Source organism: Harpia harpyja, chromosome 19 (assembly GCF_026419915.1).
Source record: "Harpia harpyja isolate bHarHar1 chromosome 19, bHarHar1 primary haplotype, whole genome shotgun sequence".
Classification (NCBI taxonomy): Eukaryota; Metazoa; Chordata; class Aves; order Accipitriformes; family Accipitridae; genus Harpia; species Harpia harpyja.
The window spans coordinates 17751854-17770883 of NC_068958.1; the positions used below are offsets into that span (position 1 = coordinate 17751854).

Genomic DNA, 19030 nt, shown 5'->3' on the forward strand with positions numbered 1-19030 from the left:
GGGCGGGGCGGGGCGGGCAGGCGGGGCGGGGCTACCGGGCCGGGGTTACCGGGGAGGGGGTGCTGGGGCAGAGACACCGGGATGCCCCAGGGTCCTCCGGGGCCGTGCCGGCGTCCAGCTCCCGGTGCGGTGCCGACAGCCCCGTTACCGGCCCCGTCGGGGCTGTCGGCACCGCACCGGGAGCTGGACGCCGGCACGGCCCCGGGGCTCCCCGTCCCGTTGCAGGGCTGAGGACCCCAGGGGGACTCACCGGGGGTCTGACGAGCCCATGGACGGACGCACGGACACCCCCACGGGTGGTGGGGGGGGTCTGCCCATCCCGCCGTGGGCTGGGTCCGCGCTGGGCGGAGGGACCGGGGGCGGACCGGGGCTGGGGGCTGTCCCGGGGGTGTCCGGGGGCGGACCGGGGGGCCTTGCAGGGGGCGGGGCGGTGCTGCCAGCCCCGGGGGCTGTGGGGTTCCCGGTGGCGGCTCTGACAGCGGAGCGGTCCCAGCGGGCGGCGGAGGCAGCACCGACCGCCCCCGGCCCGGCCATGTCGGAGCCCGCCGCCCCCGCGGCCGGCGACAAAGGGCCCCGGCTCCAGGTAGGGCTCCGGTGCGACCCCCCCCCGCACTCCCAGGCGCCCGGGGCAGTCTCCCGGTGCGGCGCCTCGGTGGCCCGGGGCAATTCCCGGTGTAACGCCCGGTGCAGCTCCCGGTCTCCCCATGCAACCCCCGGTGCAGCCCCCGGTTCTCCCATGCAACTCCCGGTGCAGCGCCCCCCCGCCCCCCGCCCCGGTGTCCCGGTGCGACCCCCGGTGCAGCCTCCCACCGTCCCTCCGCTGTTCTGGTGCAGCAACCCGGTGTCCCGGTGCAGCCCCCTGCCCGGGACAACTCCCGTTGGAGCCCTCCGGTCCCCCGGTGTAGCCCCCCTGTCCCCCGCAGCAGCCCCCGTTGCAGCCCCCCCACTCCCCCGGTGCAGTCCCCCCGGTGCCCCGGAGCAGCCCCTGGTGCCGCCCCGGTGCCCCGGCTCCCGCTGCTCTCTCCCCGCAGGACCGCGTCCTGGGTGGGGTGCGCTGGGGCCGCCTCCAGGAACCCCTGGGCTTCATCAAGGTGCTGGAATGGGTGAGTCCCCCCTCAGTGTGCCCCCCCCACCCCGGGCCCGATCCCAGCACCGGCACCAGGACACCTCCACCCCCCCCCGCCCCGGGCACAGCCCCTTCCCCAGCACCCCTGGGTGCTGGTCCCCTGCGACCCCTGCCCAGCACTTTCCCCCACCCCCAGATTTGAGGTGCCCCACTGCTTTCTTAAAGCCACCCCTCCAGGATGAGGGGACCCTGGAGACCCCCCTGCCCCTCCAGAGCCTCCCCCACCCTGGCAGCCCTAGGTGTGGGGACCCCATCCTTGGGGGGGCTCCAGGGGAGGTGGGGTGCGGGGCCGCCTGGGTTTGGGCCACATGGCCCCCCCGGTGACCTTGAGCAGGTGGCTTTGCCCAGCCATGCCGGAGGGGACGGTGACATTGGGGTGCCGAGTCCCCGTCATTCCTACAGGCTCAGGGGGCACCGGGCGGGTGGGGGGGTGGGGAAGGGGGGCTGGGGGTCAGTGGGCCCCACGAGGGGGGACCCTGGGGATGGGGGGGAGCCAAGCGCCCACAGCCCTGTCCCCGTCCAGGCCGTGCCATGAATGGCTCCGGGATTGTATTTCAGGGCGGCATTTCTGCAGCATGGCCTCGCCGTGGCCGGGGGGCTCCCAGCCGGCCCCACACCCAGGTGCCAGCGCTGGGAAACTGAGGCACGGGGTGGGGGGCTTGGCCCCAGGGCACAAGGCCAGACCTGTTTGGGCATCTCCTGCCTGGAGGAGCCAGGTCGAGGGGGCTTTTCCCCCCATCCCATCTCTCTGCTTTGGATAATCCCACCCGGGCAGGCGCTGGGCACCCCCTGCCAGTGGGTTCACCGTGCAGGATCAGGCCCTGCGTGCAGACACCCCGAAGCCAAAAGGGTGAGGAAAATCCCTGGGGTGGCTGCCAATGCTCCTGCTTTGACCCTTGGTGCCGCACGTGGGCCTGCCCATCCCCACGGCGTCAGGCCTGGCCGCTCGGCTTCCCCCCTTCACCCGGCTGGACGCGGGAAGCCGTGAGCTCAGCTGGGATGAGTTGCCAGAAAACTATTTGGGAACAACGTTTTCCCGGCACCCTCGGCCGGAGACAAGAGCAGCTCGGCGCCGAGGGCCGGGAAATGGCAGCAGCGGCTCCCCAGGGAGGGGGACCGATGGCAGCAGGGTGACCCCGGGGGTCCCACCGTGGGAATGCTCCCGGCTTGCTGGAAACCTGCTCCGTCGCTCAGCACCATGCCTAAAATTAAGGGCGGGGCGGGGGGGGTTTGGCCTTGCTGCCCCCCCCGGAGCATCGCCCCCCTGTCGCTGCCCCGTTTCATCCCCGGACGCAAATGCCGGTGCCGGCGGCAGCCCCGGTGCTGGCGCACGAGGCCGACAGCTGCGGGATGGCAGCTCGCCCTGCACCACCGCGGCCACCGTGACTCAGCGCCGGGGGGTGCAAACCCCCGCTTGGGTGCATCCCACCCCAGGGTGGGGGGGGTCCCCAGGGTCTCAAGCTCCCCCCCCTTCCCCTTGCCCCCCGACGCCCTGCTCCTCTCCCGTAGCTCTTCGCCATCTTTGCCTTCGGGGCCTGCGGCTCCTTCAGCGGCGAGACTGGGGCAACGGTGAACTGCGGTGGTGAAACCAAAGAGATGAGCGCCATTTCCGTCCAGTTCGGGTACCCCTTCAGGTGAGGGGGCACCGAGCCCAGACAGCCCCCGGAACCCACCCAGGCACCCAACGTGGCTCCACAGTGAGCCAGGGGGCACATGGGGTGCTGGGTTGGGGTTAAACCCCATCCCCACTGCTGGGACCCCCATGGGACCGCAGTCACGGTCCCTGTGGGCAGGGAAGTCCCGTGTCCCGCTGGGGACCCTCTGCACCCCCGGCTCCGTGGGGCATCCCCTGGCTGCAGGGGGAATCCTCATTAATCAGGAAAGACGAGGATGGAGCCGGGCCAGCCATGCGTGAGCCACAGTTTTAACCCCTTCTTTCAGCCACCTGCCCCATGCCGGGGCACTGGACTGTGGCAAAGGGTCCAGATTCTGACCCGGCAGCTGGTCTGTTCCTTCCATCCCTGGGGGACCAACCCAGCGCAGTTATTTCAGGCTGGCAGAGCCATCCCCATCGTCCCCTCCATTCCCAGGTCACCCGACATCCCCTTCCCATTCTCCCAGGTTATACCAGGTCCCCTTCGAGATGCCGGACTGCGAGGGCGAGTCGGAAACCCGCACCCTGCACCTCATCGGTGATTTCTCTGCTCCTGCTGAATTTTTTGTGACCCTGGGGGTCTTCTCCTTCCTCTACGCCATGGCAGCTCTGGTGCTTTACCTGCGCTTTCATTCCCTCTACGGCGAAAATAAGAAGCTCCCCTTCGCGGTAAGGCGGCTGCATCCCTAAGCGGGGGGACGGATCCTGCACCGCTCTGTACCGGGGTCGATGCTGAGCCCAGTGTCCCCATCCCGGCAGGATTTCTGCGTCACCGTCTGCTTCGCCTTCTTCTGGCTGGTGGCGGCGGCGGCGTGGGGCAAGGGGCTCACCGACGTGAAGGCGGCCACGCGGCCCGCCAGCCTCATCGCCGCCATGGCGGTCTGCCAGGGCCAGGAGGTGGTCTGTAACGCCGGCACCACGCCGGCCATGGGGCTGGCCAACATCTCCGTGGTGAGAGGCGGGCACTGGTGCACACCAATGCACACGGGGTATAGGCATGCATGCATGCACGTATTCACATGTGGGCATATATACAGGCATGCACACATGGGCACGTATATGTATTTATTTGCTTGGGGGAGAGATTTATGGTGCTTCAAGCAGAGCTAAGCAGCCCCCAGCCCTTGCGGGGGCACATGCATGAGCACGTATGCACACGCATGCACACACACACACATGTGGATGCCTGTACATGCTTGCCAAGCCCATGCACATGAATGTGCACCCATGCACACGCGTGTTCACATGAAAATGCACGCGCACACGTGAACACACCGTGCACACAGGCATGTACATGCATGCACACACATGGGCACACACCCCGTACAGGCACACCTGCGAGCCCTCGTGCACGCACACGCATGCTGGATTCCTGAGCTCAGCCGGGAGAGGGCAGTGGAAACGTGCACACACGTGCTCCATGGCCATGGTGCTAACTCCGCGTTGGTCCCACGGGACATGGGACCCATCCCGCACCCCCATGAGACACCCCCCCCAGTCACAGGGGACCCCCACGCCGGGGTCGGCGGTGGTGATGCAGCCCCTGGCATGGGTGGTTGGGGTGCATGGAGTGCATGAGGTGTATGAGGTGTATGGGGGATGCATGGGGTTCATGGGTTGCATGAGATGCATGGGGCACACAAGGTGTGTGGGTTGCATGAGGTGCATGGGGCACATGGGGCGCATTGGGTGCACAGGTTGCATGGGTTGCACACATTGCATGAGGTGCATGGGGTGCACGGGTTGCATGGGGTGCACGGGGCACATGGGGTGCATAGGGTGCATGAGGTGCACGGGTTGCGTAAGGTGCACGGGGTGCATGGAGCGCGTGGGGTGCATTGGGTGCACGGGTTGCAAGCATTGCACGAGGCGCAGGGGTCGCACGGGGCGCGTGGGGCACCGGGGGCCGGGGCTCACCCACAGGTGCCCCCCGCCCGGGGCTCTCTCCTCTCCCCCCAGCTCTTTGGCTTCATCAACTTTCTGCTGTGGGCCGGGAACTGCTGGTTCGTGCTGAAGGAGACGTCGTGGCAGGCGCAGGCTGCGCCCCACGACAGTGCCGCCGAGCAGGGTGCCATCGACAAGCAGTAGCCACCCCGGGGGTCCCACCTGTCCCCCGGGACCTCGCGCCGGCCGCCAGCCCGGGGACGGGGTGTCGCTGGCCCCGGGGTTGGAGCCGCGGGGGCTACGGATGCTATGGGGGGGGGGATGCGTAAACCCGGGTAGGGGGCATTAACCACCGCTGCCTGGCTGTATATAGGGGTCTGCGTAAGCCTGGGTGTCCCGTTCTGTATGGGGGGGCTCTATGTGTAACCCCGGGGTGTCCACGTCTGTATGGGGGGCGTATAAAAGTCCTGAGTACCAGCTCTATATAGGGGTGCGTATAACCCCTGGTGTCTGGCTCTATATTGGGGCTATATACAACTCCTGGATGTCCTGCTCTGTATAAGGAGCTTTATGTAGGGGGTATATACAACTCCTGGATGTCCTGCTCTGTATAAGGGTATACATAACACCTGGGTGTCCAGCTCTCTATAGGAATATATATAAGTCCCAGGGGCCAGCTCTGTACAGGGGCTATATATAACCCCCAGGCATCCTGCTCTGCATAGGGGTAACTCCTGGTGTCGTGCTCTCTATAAGGGTACAGATAACCCCCGATGTCCAAAGCGGATATATAAGCCCTGGGTGCCGAGCTCTATATAGGGGCTGTATATAATCCTGGGTATCCAGCTCTATACAGGGAGTAACTAACACCTGTATAACTAAATACCTGCTGAGGTATAGGGGCTATATATAACCCCTGCCTGTCCAGCCCTATGTCAGGGGTATATGTAACCCCCGGGAGTCCAGCGCCATATAGGGATAACCTCGGCATCCCCAGCTCTGTATAGGTGGTATATCTAACCCCCAGGTCCCCAGCCCTGTATAGGCAGCATATGTCACCCTTGGCTGTCCAGCCATATATAGGGATAACCTCAGGTCCCCAGTCCTGTATAGGGGGTAAATACAACGCCTGAGTCCCCAGCTCTGTATAGGGGCTATATGTCACCCCTGGCTGTTCAGCCCCATATAGGGGGTATCTGTAACCCCTGAGAGTCCAGTTTTGTATAGGGGTAACCCCTGGTTCCCCAGCTCTGTATAGGGGGTGGATATAACCCGTGGCTGTCCAGCCCCATATAAGGGGTATATGTAACCCCTGGCTGTCTAGCCCTGTACAGGAATAAGCCCAGGTCCCCAGCCCTGTATAGGGCATATATAGGGCCCCTGGGTCCCCAGCCCCACGTAGTGGATATATATCTCCTCTGGCTGTGCAGTCATGTATAGGGATAACTCCGGGTCCCCAGTCCCCTATAGGGACTATATGTCACCCCCAGGTTCCCAGACCCCTATAGGGATACCCGGGGTCCCCAGTCCCCTATAGGGACTACATGTCACCCCCGGGTCCCCAGCCCCCTATAGGGACTATATATCGCCCCTGGGTCCCCAGTCCCCTATAGGGACTATATCTCGCCCCCGAGTGCCCAGCCCCTATAGGGATAACGCCCCGGTCCCCAGTCCCCTATAGGGACTATATGTTGCCCCCGGGTCCCCAGCCCCGTATAGGGATCACCCCGGGTCCCCAGCCTCGTGTAGGGATCACCCAGGCTCCCCGGTCCTCTCTAGGGACTATGTGTCGTCCCCGGGTCCCCAGTCCCCTATAGGGACTACATGTCCCCCCCGGTCCCCAGTCCCCTATAGGGACCGTACGTCGCCCCCGGGTGCCCAGCCCCGTGCGGGGATCACCGCGGGTCCCCCGCCCGGTATAGCGGTATAGGGACCCCCCAGCCCGTCCACAACAGCGGTTGTCCCGGGACGGCGCCGGTGCGGGGCAGCCCCCGGGCGGGGCGGAGCGGAGCGGGCCGGGGCGGGCGGCGGGACTACACCGCCCGTGGTGCCGCGGGGCGGGCGGGGGCGCGCGGCGCATGCGCGGGGGTGCGCGGGGCGGGGGCGGCGGCGGCGGCGGCGGCGGCGGGGGGGGCGCGCTCCCGCGGCGGCGGCGGCGATGGCGGCGCGTGGGCGCGCGGCGGCGGCGATGGCGGCGGCGGCGGCGGAGCGGCGGCTGCCCAGCCTCGACGAGTTCGCGGGACAGAGCTGGAGCGCCTGGGTGGAGCGGGCCGGGCCGCCGGCCGAGCCGGGTGAGGGGCGGCGGCGGCGGCAGCGGGCGGGGGGGCTGGGGGGGGTGCCGCGAACGGAGCCGCGCCCGCCGCCCCCCCCCCCCCCCCCCCCGCCACCCCGGTCCTAGCGCCGCCGCGCGGTAGGCGGAGAGCGGGCGCCCCGCAACGGGCACCCGGTACCGGGAATTGGGCATTTTGCACCGGGAACCCGGCAGCGGGAAGCGGGAGCTCCACACCGGGCACCGAGAACCGGGCACCCTGCACCGGGCATCCCAGTCTGGTCACTGGGAGCCCTGTGCCCGTTACTGGGAGCCAGTTACCGGGTGCCTCATCCCGGGTGCCAGATACCCCCGGGTGCGGTGGGCACTGGGTAGCCCAGACTGGGAACCAGTTGCCGCCGTTAGCCCGGACCGGGCAGAGGGCACCGGGTGCCCCAGACCAGCCACTGGGAACCAGGCGGTGAGTACCAGGTGCCCCAGGCAGGGAACCGGGCATCACATGCTGGGCACTGGGATACCCTACGCTGGGAACTGGGTGCTAAGCACTGGGAACCAGGTGCCCTGTACTGGGGAGCTGGGCACTGCCCCAGTGGACTCTGCACACCCGGACCAGGTACGCCAGCGTGGGCACTGCCCCACTGCTGCCCCATGTTGCGGCTGAGATGGGACCGGCCAGCTGGCGGGCACAGCGTGGGCTCTCGGCACGATTGGATGGGGCATGGGCGCTCCTGGCATGGCTGTGCATAGCTGGGCACCCAGTATGGCACGGCCAGATGGGACTGGGTGCCCAGTATGGCACTGCCGATTGGGACTGGGTGCCCAGTATGGCACGGCCAGACAGGACTGCATATCCAGTATGGCATGGCTGGATGGGACTAGGCACCCAGTATGGCATGGCTGGACGGGACTGGGCACCTGGTATGGCATGGCCTGATAGGACTGGGGATGGACTGGGCACCCAGTATGGCACAGCTGGACAGCACTGGGTGCCCAGTATAGCACTGCTGGATGGCACTAGGCACCCAGTATCGCACAGCTGGCCCAGGACACCATCACCGCTGGCCTGGTTCCCCCCGCAGCAATGCCTGATGCAGCCAGCTGGGGCTGGGACACCTGCCAGGCATGGCCAGTGAGGATGCCGGCTGCGGGGCCATGGTTGGATGGGGACCGGGGTGTCCCCAGGGGTGTCCCCGGGTGTCCCCTGGGTAGTGGGGGCTGACACCGGTCACATCCCAGCTGTGGGATGTCCCCAGGAGTGCCTGCACCCCGCTAGCGGTGGGCTATTGGCAGGGTCTGGCACGGGGTGGCGGGATGGGGACCTCGGAGGCGATGGCACGCCACGGGGCCAACCCTGATCCCAGGATGGATCCATCCCTCTCATCTAATTTTAGCTGGTTTAATTGTTCAGGGAGCGCTGGTGGCGTTTGATGGCCGGGAGCAGCGGCGCTGCCGGCAGCGAGGACTTGGCACCTGCACCTGATGCTGGATGTAGCCAGGGGAAGCCGGGACTGTCCTCGTGCCGGCCACTGCTGATGAGGTTTTGTCTCCGGCAGGATCAGGGTCAGAGCTGGAGGAGAGCGGGAAGAGCAGCGGCAAGAAACTGGATGCCATGACCCTGATTAAAGAAGGTAAGCTCCCTCCTTTGGGGAAAAAATCTGGTGTTTTGGGGCTGTGCTTGCCTTCCAGCCGGGACCCTCAGGCCGTGATGCTTCCCACGGCACCGAGACCCGGTGAGAGCCATGCTGCGCTGCTCACCGAACTCTCGCCCTGCAGACATGAACATCTTTGGCCACTGCCCGGCGCATGACGAGTTTTACCTGGTGGTTTGCAACCACTGCAGCCAGGTGGTGAAGCCCCAGGCCTTCCAGAAGCACTGCGGTGAGCCAGGGTGGTGGGGGGCTCCGGGCATGGCTATCCTCACACCACAACATCCCCTCCGGCATCGGGAGGGACACGGGAAGGCAGCTGTGCTGGCACAGCCCAGGGTTGGGTGGCTCACGGCGGTGGGACCCTGTGCGCAGGCTAACACCAGGCTTTCCCCCCACCACCCCATCCCACCCTGTCCTGGCAGAACGCCGCCACGGCCCCCTCAGCAAGCTGTACGCCCGCGCCACCGCCGCCAAGTGCCACGTCGCCGTCAACGGGCAGCCGGCAGCCGGCGGGACCCCCGGCGCGGCCAAGGTGCTGCGGGAGAAGCCCCCAGGTGCCCGTGGGCGAGTCCAGCCCCTGCCTGAGCGGCCGGACAAGGACAACAACCTCTGGTGAGTGCCAGGACAGGCGGCTTGGCTCCTTCTCTGCCACAGGGCCGCTCTGACACCCCCCCACCAAATTCTCTCCCCAGCTTGTTCGTGCCCGTGGTCAACCTGGAGAAGATCCCCAGCATCCCCAAACCGGATGGGCACGGGATCAAGGTGCCCCCCAAAGCCGTACCCACCAACTCCAAGGAACCCCTGGGGAAACCCGCCACCGCCGCGGTGCCGAAAGAGCCCCCGGTGTCAGCCGGGGTCGGGGGGGATTCGGCGATGCCCGCCGATGGCCCCGGGTGCAAACCGGAGAGCACGCCCGCCCTGGGGGAGAAGGACGCGGGCGCCTCCAAGCCGCCCCCCAGGTCCCACAAGAAGCTGGCGCGTGAGTCCCCCTTTCCTTGCCGGCGATGGGGTGGGGGCGGCAGGTCAGTGCCGCGTGGCACCGGATCCCGGCGCGGCATCCCGGTCCCGTTATTTCGGTGGCCGGGTCTGGCAGCGGGGTAGGTACCGAGGGGGCATCTCCCACCTCTCCTCCTGAATCCGGAGGAGCCGTGCCCTGACCCCAGCTCCGTTCACCCGGCAGGTTTAGGGTCTCTGCCCGCGGTGCCAGCTGGCCCGGAGGAACGGCGGCGGCGGCGTGCGGCAAGAGCGTGAGCCAGGGTTCAACCCCCCCCACCTTGAATCCCCCCCCAGATATGGGAGTCGGACAGATGCCACGGTGCTCGTGGGCACTCTTGGGTGACAGTGAGCGATGCCATTAGCAGAACCCAGGCTGGGGGTGAAAGGGGGGGCTCGCCCTGGGGAGGGGGCAAAAAGGGGGGGGGGCCAGGAGATGGCGGCCCCCCCGCCCCACAGAGGGTGACTCTCGGGACTTTTGTTCACCCTCACCTCCCTGCTCAGAGCAGGGATGCTGTGGCCTCTTGCTCCGAGGAGGGGGGTCTCCATCTCCAGCCCTGGCCAGGGTAGGTTGGGGTGACCCCTGCAGAGCCCCCCCTCCATGGCCAGCCAGCGGCGGTCCTGGTGAGGCTGTGCCCCCCTGCCGCTGCCGCCACTCTCATCCTGCCATCCACACCGGTGGAAACCTCAACCGGGGTCGGACGTCGGGGCGGGGGGGCAAAGCACTTGTTCCCCCCCCCCAATACAGCTCGGGCCCCCAGCCCCCCCCGGCATCCCGCTGCCTTCCTCTGCCCGCAGGCAAGGAGTGCGACCTGAACAGGCAGTGCGGCGTGCTCAACCCCGACACCAAGAAGATCTGCACCCGCTTGCTGACCTGCAAGGTAGTGGGATGCCGGGGTGGTGGGGGGGGGACACCATCATCCTGCCCAGGGGTTTTTGGAGGGGTCTCGGCGGGTATTTTCTTACCCCCCCTGGCCCCCTCCCCGCTGTTGCCTGGCACAGATCCACTCGGTTCACCAACGCCGCGAGGTGCAGGGTCGGGCCAAGGACTTTGATGTGCTGGTGGCCGAGCTGAAGGCCAGCTCCCGCAAGGGCGAGTCCCCGAAGGAGAGGAGTCCCCCCGGGAAGGAACCGCTGCCCCCCTCCCACCAGGACCCCTCCTCGCTGCCGCAGCCCCCCACCGGCCCCCCCAGCACCTCTCCCTGCCGAGCCAAGCCACCCCACTCCCACTCTCACTGCCCGCTCCCCAGGTGAGGACCCCGGCATCCAGGTGGCGGGGGGATGATGACACCCCCCATATCGGGCACCCCAAAAATCTCTCACCGCCCCCACCCCCCCCCTCTGTGGTGCAGGGCCCGGCTTTCCTCCGACAGCGACCCTGAGGACACGCCGGCTGCCTCCGGGGAAGGGGGCACGGGGGTGTTCCCTTTCCCCCTGCCCAAGGCGGGCAGCCGGGTGTCGAGCGAGGAGAGCGAGGAGGAGGGGGGCGAGGAGCCCCCCCACCCCCCCACGCGCCCACCACGGCCCCAGGCGGTGAGTGAGGGGACGCCGGGGTGGGTTGGGGACCCCCCAGCCCTGCCGTCAGCCCACCCACCTGTATCCCGCTGCCAGCCCCGTGCCAGGTGGGGGGCTTGGGGGGGGCCATGCTGACTGGGTCATGTGTGTGTGTGTGTCCCCCGCCCCAGTTCTGCACCTTTGGGAGCCGCCTGGTCAGCCCGGGCTGTTACGTCTTCAACCGGCGGCTCGACCGCTTCTGCTCGGCGCTGGGCTCCATGCTGGAGCGGCACCTCAGCTCCCACATGTGGAGGTGAGGGGGGGGGCAGCGGGTGCTGGGGGGTGCTGCTGGGTGCCAGGTTTGCCCTCCCTGAGGTCCCAGTGTGGCATGGAGGGGGGTGTACCTGAATGTGGGGGGGGCAAGGATGGGAGTGGGGATTTGAGGGGGGTCCCATCTCGCATCTCCCCACCTGAATTGGGGGGGACGTGGCAGGGGTCAGGGATCAGAGCAGGGATCCGAGGGGGGGGGTGTCCCGTCTCACCCCTCCCACCCGAATCAGGGAGGATGTGGCAGGGGGCAGGCATGGGAGCAGGGATCTGGGGGGGCCCCGTCTCAACCCTCCCCACCTAAATTGGGAGGGAGGTGTTGGGAGGCTGGGATGGGAGCATGGATTTGGGGGGGTCCCATCTCACCCCTCCCTAACTAAAGTGGGGGGATGTGGTGGGGGGCAGGGATGGGAGTGGCGATTTGGGGGGGCTCCGTCTCAACCCTCCCCACCTGAATCGGGGGATGTGGTGGGGGGCAGGGATGGGAGCAGGGATGTGGGGGTGGTGTCCCATCTCACCCCTGAATCAGGGGGGACGTGGTGGGGTGCAGGGATGGGAGCAGGGATTTGGGGGGGCCCCATCTCACCCTTCCCCTCCCCTCCCGCAGGAAGATCCCTCCGGCCGCCGAGCCACCTCTCCACACCCCCCCGGCCCCCCCCAGCCCTACCACCCCTCCCTGCGGCCCAGCCGCCTCGACCCCCTCACCCCCCACACGGACCTCGTCATCATTGGCGGCCCCCCCCGGCACCCGGGAGGGCCGGGTCCCCGCCAGCCTCAACTACACGGTGGGGTCCCCCCACGCGGCGGCCGCCTGCAGCCAGCCGGAGTGCGGGGGGGGCGGCAGCCAGTCCATCACCTCCCCGCTGCCGGCCAACATCCCCTCGCCCTCCTTCAGCAAGTTGCCTTCCACCAAGGCCAGCAAATCTTCCCGAGCCCGGGAAGCGGTCGGCGGGACGGATCCGAATACCCGCAAACGGAAGCCCCCTCTGGCCGCCGGTGGCCCCCCCTATAAACGGACCTGTTTGGGGGACGGGGTCAAAAGCAAAAACACCGGCTGCCAGGTTTCAGCCCCCCCCGGCAAGACGAAACCCACCCCTCCGGGTTGCCCGGCTTCTTCCTCCACCGCCGTCCTCAACGGTGCAACGCGGGTGAAACGGCTCACCCCCCCGGACTGCCGCGGCGCCCCCGGTGCCACCGCCGTGGACCCCCGAAGCTCGCCGCTGCACGGACCGGGGGTGCCACCGCCACCGCCCCCCCCGTTGTATCTCCGAGGACGAGGTCAAGAAGCGCAAGAACGCGGCCACGTACTGCCGGCCTGTCAAACCCAAGCCTGCGCCCCCCCTGCCCGGCCCACTGCCGCCCCCGGGCTCGGCCCCCCCCGACTCGGGCGGCTCTGTCCGCAGGAAGAAGCCGGGGACCCCCCTGGGCTTCGAGGAGAAGCGGAGCGCCCTGAAGGTAGGGCTGAGATGGGGGGGGTCCCTGCTGAGATGGGGGGGTGGGAGTGGGTGTTTGGGGTGCTCCTGGGGGTGCAGAGAGGTGGCAGGGTGTGAGGCAGCAAAATGAGGAGCCCCCCCAGGGCTACCAGCACCCACAGGGGACAAGGTGGGACCCACCTTCTCCCAGGGCTTGGGGCTGCCTGTGTGCACCCATGAGGGACACCCTGGTCCTGGGGGGGGACACACCACAGGGATACCATGGCTCCAGGTGGGGGATGGCATGGGAACCCTCTGGGGATACCCACGTCCCAGGTGAGGAACACCATGGGGACCCTCTGGGTCCCCCCTGGCCTTGAGTAGGGGACACTGGGGGACACCGTGGTCTTCGGTCTTTGGGTCATGGGTGGTGGATGCAGTGGGGACCCTCTGGGGACACCATGGCTCTGGGTGGAGGGCACCATGGGGACCTTCTGGGCCACCCCCATCCCAGGTAGGGGACACCATGGGGACCCTCTGGGTACCTCCTGGCCCCAAGTAGGGGACACTGTGGTCTTGGGTCCTGGGACATCCTGGTTGTGGATGGTGGATGCTGTGGGGACCCTCTGGGGACATCCTAACCCTGGGTGGGGGAGGAGGTGGGGACCCTCTGGGGCCACACTCATCCATGGCGGGGGATGCTCCCTCTGGGGACACCCTAACCTGATCGGGGGACACCGTGGGCCCGGGGTCTCCGCCACCCCCGTGTCCCCGGGGTCAGTCCCCACGGCTGACCCAGCATCTCCTCTCCCGCAGTCCAAAGCCCATTAACGGAGGGGCCACCGGGGCCACCCCCCCCACCGGGCACAGGTGTCCCCCCACGTCCCTCCACCATGGGCGTGAGGAAGCCCCCACCAGAAAATGCCGAAAAGCTGACGAAGGGGGGGGGAAAAAAAAAAAAAAGCCCAGAACCCCGTAAAGGAAACAAAAAGAAGAAGGAAAAAACCAACCTCCAGAAAAATACCTCAAGACTCTCAGTTCTGTTCTCTTGCTGCTAAACCAGCCCCCGGGAGAGGAGGCAGCCGGGGGAGTCCCGGCACAGGACTGGCCACCGGGCCACCACGGCGGCCGCTGCCGGCCGCGGATATTTATAAGAATTACTATTGCTGTTTTTTGTTTCTTTTTTTTAAAAAAAAAAGAAAGAAAGAAAAAAAAAAAAGCCAAGTAGTGCAGAAGGTGGGGAGGGGGCCTGGCTGTGTCCTGGGGGTCCCCGTGGTGTTTGGGGACCGTGGGGTGTCCCCAAAAGCCCTGTGAGGGTAGAGCAGGGGCTGGGGTGTCCCCAGGTCGCGGGGGAGGGGGCAGGGATGGGGTGTCCCCCCAGGGACAGGGATGTCGTCCCGGTGGCCCTGGCTTCCCCCGCGGGGAGGGGGGTGTCCACAGAGACCCGCGGGGACGGGGGGTGTCGGCGTCGTCCCCCTCCCCCGCCATCAGTGTCCTCTGCGGACTGGCAAGCCCCGCCCACCGTCCGCATGGCCACGCCCCAGCAGGTAAGGCCCCACCCCGTCGGTATGACCCCGCCCCCCGGTGAGGACCCGCCCCGAGGGGAGATGGATGGGGGGGCAGTAGGGAGGGAGGGGTGCTGGGGGTCCTTGGGGGGGGGCAGTGGGGTGGGAGAGGTACAGGGGACTGTAGGGGGGTGGGGGGGGGGACACACGCACCATAACGGTTGGTGGGCTGCTGGTGTGGGGACCAGAGGGGCTCAGTGGGGTGGGGGGGGTCAGTGGGGTGCTGGGGACCAGAGGGGCTCTGAGGGGTGCTGGCAGGGGATCAGTGGGGTGGGGGGTGAGCACAGGGCTGGCATGGGGGGGCTGCACAGAAGCCCCCTCCCAGCACAGCCTGATGGGGATGGGGTCGACGTCGGCTGGGCCTTGGGGTGGGCACACAGGGGGGTGACCAGGGTGCTGGGGTGAGCCCCCCTCCTCCCCCAAACCCGTTGCTCCCCCAGCCCTCCCGTGCACCACCCCCTCCACTGCAGATGGGGGCTAGGGTGGCAGCAGGGGCCCCGGCTCAGCCTGCCCCCACTGCCAACAGCATGCCCCCCACCCCATCCCAGGGGGGTCCCACAGGGCTGGTGTGGTGGCACTGTCCCTGTCCTCGACCCCCCCGCACCCAGCGAGGGGACCCCGTTTCGGGGATGACCCTTGGAGCACCCCAAAACCGGGCAAGGGCTGCGCAGGCACGATGGGGAAAGACGTTTATTTTGGCCAAGGCATCAGCGGGCAGCTGCCAGCGCGAGGGGGACGTGGCCCGGGGAGGGGGGGACATGGGGGGGACAGGCTGGGCTGTGGGGGCACAGGGCCGGGGGGGGCACGAGGGATATCCCCATTTAGGGTGCTGGAGCCCCTGGGGTCCCACTCCCTCGGGGGGGACTCTGCTTGCAGTTGTGGGTTGCACGGGGGGGGCCAGGAGGGTGTTGGGGAGGGGTTGCACCCTGTGGGGTGACATGCCCCACGTGTCCCCCCCCTGCCAAACACTGGCCGGGGTGGCACATGCTCCCCCAGTGGGACTCATGCTTTGGGATACACATGCCAGGGAGGGCTCCGGGGTGGGGGGCCAGCGCCGTGGGGAGGGGGCGGCTGCCCTGCCAAAGCGGGACCCCCCCCCCCCAAGTGCCGCAGCCTGTGGGTGCTCCCAGTGCTGCCGTCCCTGGGGGGGGGGCACCCGCCGAGCCAGCCTGGGTGCTGTCGCCAGCACTGTCACCCGTGGTCCTGCGGTGCCCAGCGGGCAGCGGGGCCAGTGCCCCCCGGCTCTATGGCCACGCTGTCCCCGCACAAGCCCCCTTGTCCCTCGTGGTCCCACGGTGCTGGCATGGTGGCGGTGACCTTGGCGGAGGCTGGTGTGGGTGGACAGCAGCGATGCTCAGTCCAGGGGGGTGATGGTGTGTGTGTCCCCCCCCCCAAGCTGGGGACACGGCAGTGGGGGTCAAGGCTGCCCCTTCTGCCCGCAGCGCATCCATTGGGGACAAGTCTCAACAGTGGTGGGGACATGGGGTGTCCCTGGGGACTGTCCCCATAACGTGTCCTGCCCCCTACACCACGATGGGGGTGTCGGAGAAGACGGAGCTGACCGAGTCTGGATCCGACACCTTCCTCTGCGCCTTGGGGCCGTGCCGGGGGGGCGGCTGGGGGGTGCCCCCCACCTTGAACCTGCCGTTCTGCCCCGGGCCGGCAGCAGAGGCCGAGCGGGACCGGCAAGGCTCCCCAGGGACACCGGCGGTGGCGTGGTTGGGGGTGGTGCTGAGGACGGAGGAGTTGATGCTGTCATCGCGGGGAGCCGGCGGCTTGTCGGCACCGCGGCAGCAGCAGCAGCGGCAAGGGGTGAGGTACAGGTAGATGAGCACCAGCACCACGCTGAGGATGCAGCCCACCAGCGTGGTGTAGGCGGTGTTGAGGGTGTCGTGGGGACCGTGCAGGGTGAAGTTGTGCACCAGCAGCTCCACGTAAAGGGTCTCGTTGAGGAGGGGACCCGCCACCCAACAGGCGTAGGTGCCGGCGTCCTCGGGGCGCAGCGCCCGCAGCTGCAGGCTGCCGTTCGCCAGGAGAGCGGCGCTGCCATTACCCCCTTCCTCCAACACCCGTTCGCCTCCTGGCGTCACCCAGTGCCGGTTACGTACCCCCCGTAACCGCGTGTCGCAGCTGAGGGTGACGGTGTCACCCAGGTGGGCTTCCAGCACCGCTTCCCGTGCCTCGCTGCAGTTGAGCGGCTGCCGGCCGGCCAGGGCGAGGATACCGACGTGCGCCTGGGTAGTGGGCAGCAAGCACCGCAACTCCTCCTGGAAATCCATCACGGCGCTCAACCGGCGGCGACGACCGCGGGCAACCAGCTGGAAAAGCGGGCAGTCGCAGGCCAGTGGGTTGCCATGTAGGTAGAGGCGGTCACGCAGCCAGGCGGGCAGTGCCTGCAGCTCGCCGATGGGCAAGCTGCGGAGGCGGTTGGCCGAGAGGTCGAGCAGGGCCAGTTGGGGCAGGCGGCTGCCGTCGCGCAGCAGCTCCAGTGGGAAGCGGGCGATGCGGTTTTGCCCCAGGTAAAGCTTACGGAGGCGGCTGAGGTTATCGAAGGCGGTGCGATCCACAGCAGAGATCTCGTTGTTGTAGAGGAGGAGGACCTCCAGCTCGGCCAGGTCGCTGAAGAGGTTCTCCTCCAGCACCCGGAGACGGTTAGAGGAGAGGTCCAGGTGCCGCAGGTGGGGTACGTGGGCAAAGGCTTCGGTGGAGACGAAGGAGAGCCCGTTGTGGCTGAGCAGCAAGGCATGGAGGTGGGCCAGCCGCACCGGCGCCCAGTCGGCACGCAGCCGGCTGACGTTGTTGTGGCTGAGGTCGAGGACGGCGGTGAAGCGGGGCAGGGGGGCCGGCACCGAGCTCAGCACCGCCTGCGAGCAGCTCAGGATGTTGGAGGCGCAGACGCAGCGCGGGGGGCAGCTCCCTCCCGCGGACCCCCACGGTGACAGCAGTGCCAGCGCCAGCAGCAGCGGCATTAGTGGCAGCAGGGCCCCCGGCCCCCCGAAGCCCGCCATGGCCACACTGTGCCCCACAGTGTCACATGGGTGCTGGGGACGGGGCACCGGCATGCCCACCACCCCCGGCATGGCGGGCTGGGGGCACGGGATTGGCTTGCACGGGGTGCCTTCGGTCACCCGGTGTCACGGCATGCACCGGGTTAGCTGCTCACCTGGTGTCACGGTGCAGAGTGGCTTGGTCACCCGGTGTTGCAGAGTGGGGTGGCTTTGTCACCCCGTGTCACAGCATGTGCTATAGGGTGGCTTCGGTCACCCGGTGTCACAGCATGTGCCAGGCTAGCTGCTCGCCTGGTGTCACGGCGCAGAGCGGCTTGGTCACCCGGTGTCACGGTGCAGGGTGGCTTTGTCAGTCGGTGTCACAGCACATGCTATGGGGTGGCTTTGGCCACCCAGTGTCACAGCTAGCCGCTCACCCGGCGTCACAGCACAGGGTGGCTTGCTCACCCAGTATCACAGCATGTGCTATGGGTGGCTTTGGTCACCCAGTGTCACGGCGTGCACTGGGCTTGCTGCTCACTCAGTGTCACGGCACAGGGTGGCTTTGGTCACCCGGTGTCACAGCCAGCACCACGGAGGGACTTTGGTCCCCTGGTGTCACGGCGTGGGGTGGCTTTGGTCACCCAATGTCACAGCACGCACCCCGGGGTGGCTTCGCCCACCCGTTGTCACGGCACGCGCCGGGCTCCTTGCTCACCGCTGGTGTCACGGCAAGAGCTGGCTTCGGTCACCCGGTGTCCTAGCCTGGGGTGGCTTTGTCACCGGCTGTCACAGCCTGCCCGTGGGTCCCTGCCCACCCGGGTCGCAGCTCGCCCCGGGGCTCCCGCCCGCCGCAGCCCCGCTCCCCCCGCGCTGCGGAGGCGGCCTTCGAACCCCCCCCCCCCCCGCCGGTTCCCCCCCCGGTCCCGGCCCTGCCGCGGACGGAGCCCGCGGGAGGATGCTCACCGCCCCCCCCCCCCCGCCCCCCCGGCTTCCCGAGGCGTTACCGGGGCCTGATACCGGGGCCGGATACCGGGGCCGGTGCGGAGGAGGGCGGGCAGGGGAGGCCGAGCGCGGCCCAGCCGAGCCGAAACGAGCCGAGCCGGACCGAACCGAGCCGGGCAGAGCCGAACGGAGCCGAGCGAGGCCGAACGGAGCCGAGCGGGGCCGAACGGAGCCGAGCGGCGCCGAACGAAGCCGGGCAGAGCCGAGCGGGGCCGGACGGAGCCGAGCGGGCCGGGCCGAACCGAGACGAGACGAGCAGGCCGGGCCGAACCGAGCGGAGCCGAGCGGAGCCGAGCGGGCCGGGACGGGCCCCGCGCCCGCTGCAGCGCGCACCCGCGGCCCCGGGACAGGGTCTGGGGGCGGCCCCGGCGCGGCGCACCCCGCGCACGGCCGATCCCCATTGGCTGCCGCCGCATCGCCCGCGACCAATGGCGGCAGCGCCCGCTTAACCCCTCGTGGGCCGCGCATCGCCCCCCGGCCGTGGCCCCCCCCGGGAAGAACCCACCCCCGGTCCCGGCATCATCCCCGAACCCCACATCATCCCCGTCCCCACCCCCATCCCCTATACCTGTCCCCACCCTCGTCCCCATCCCCACACCCCTCCCGATCCTATCTGCATCTCCATCCTCATCCCCAGACCATCTTCATCCTCATCCCCATCTTCA

At 68.3% G+C, this 19030-nt stretch overlaps 3 protein-coding genes across 4 annotated transcripts; 2 read left to right on the top strand and 1 right to left on the bottom strand.

Annotated features, from left to right (window-relative positions):
- Positions 1–229: 229 nt before the first annotated feature.
- Positions 230–5147, top strand: SYPL2 (synaptophysin like 2). 2 transcript variants are annotated; one of them, XM_052815871.1, is made up of 7 exons: positions 230–583; positions 1032–1103; positions 1902–1976; positions 2636–2760; positions 3248–3449; positions 3540–3731; positions 4740–5147. In XM_052815871.1, exons 1-7 carry the CDS (start codon positions 269–271, stop codon positions 4866–4868), a joined length of 1110 nt encoding a protein of 369 aa, XP_052671831.1. In that variant the 5' UTR covers positions 230–268; the 3' UTR covers positions 4869–5147. The 2 variants fall into 2 exon arrangements, with proteins under 2 accessions (XP_052671831.1, XP_052671832.1); XM_052815872.1 differs by lacking the exon at positions 1902–1976 and having other exon boundaries at positions 235–583.
- A 1666-nt stretch (positions 5148–6813) lies between these two features.
- Positions 6814–13854, top strand: ATXN7L2 (ataxin 7 like 2). Its single transcript, XM_052815735.1, is given in 12 exon segments — positions 6814–6955; positions 8487–8561; positions 8707–8811; positions 9005–9194; positions 9275–9561; positions 10374–10456; positions 10578–10825; positions 10928–11108; positions 11261–11382; positions 12004–12645; positions 12647–12851; positions 13625–13854. Coding segments are annotated over 12 exon segments (2286 nt in total). The 5' UTR covers positions 6814–6822; the 3' UTR covers positions 13640–13854.
- Positions 13855–15045: 1191 nt separating this feature from the next.
- Positions 15046–18252, bottom strand: AMIGO1 (adhesion molecule with Ig like domain 1). The gene is made up of 2 exons (XM_052815835.1): positions 17704–18252; positions 15046–17672 (listed from the first exon to the last, which is right to left on the bottom strand). The coding sequence occupies exon 2, from the start codon at positions 17451–17453 to the stop codon at positions 15897–15899; it is 1557 nt and encodes a 518-aa protein (XP_052671795.1). The 5' UTR covers positions 17454–17672; positions 17704–18252; the 3' UTR covers positions 15046–15896.
- Positions 18253–19030: the final 778 nt, after the last annotated feature.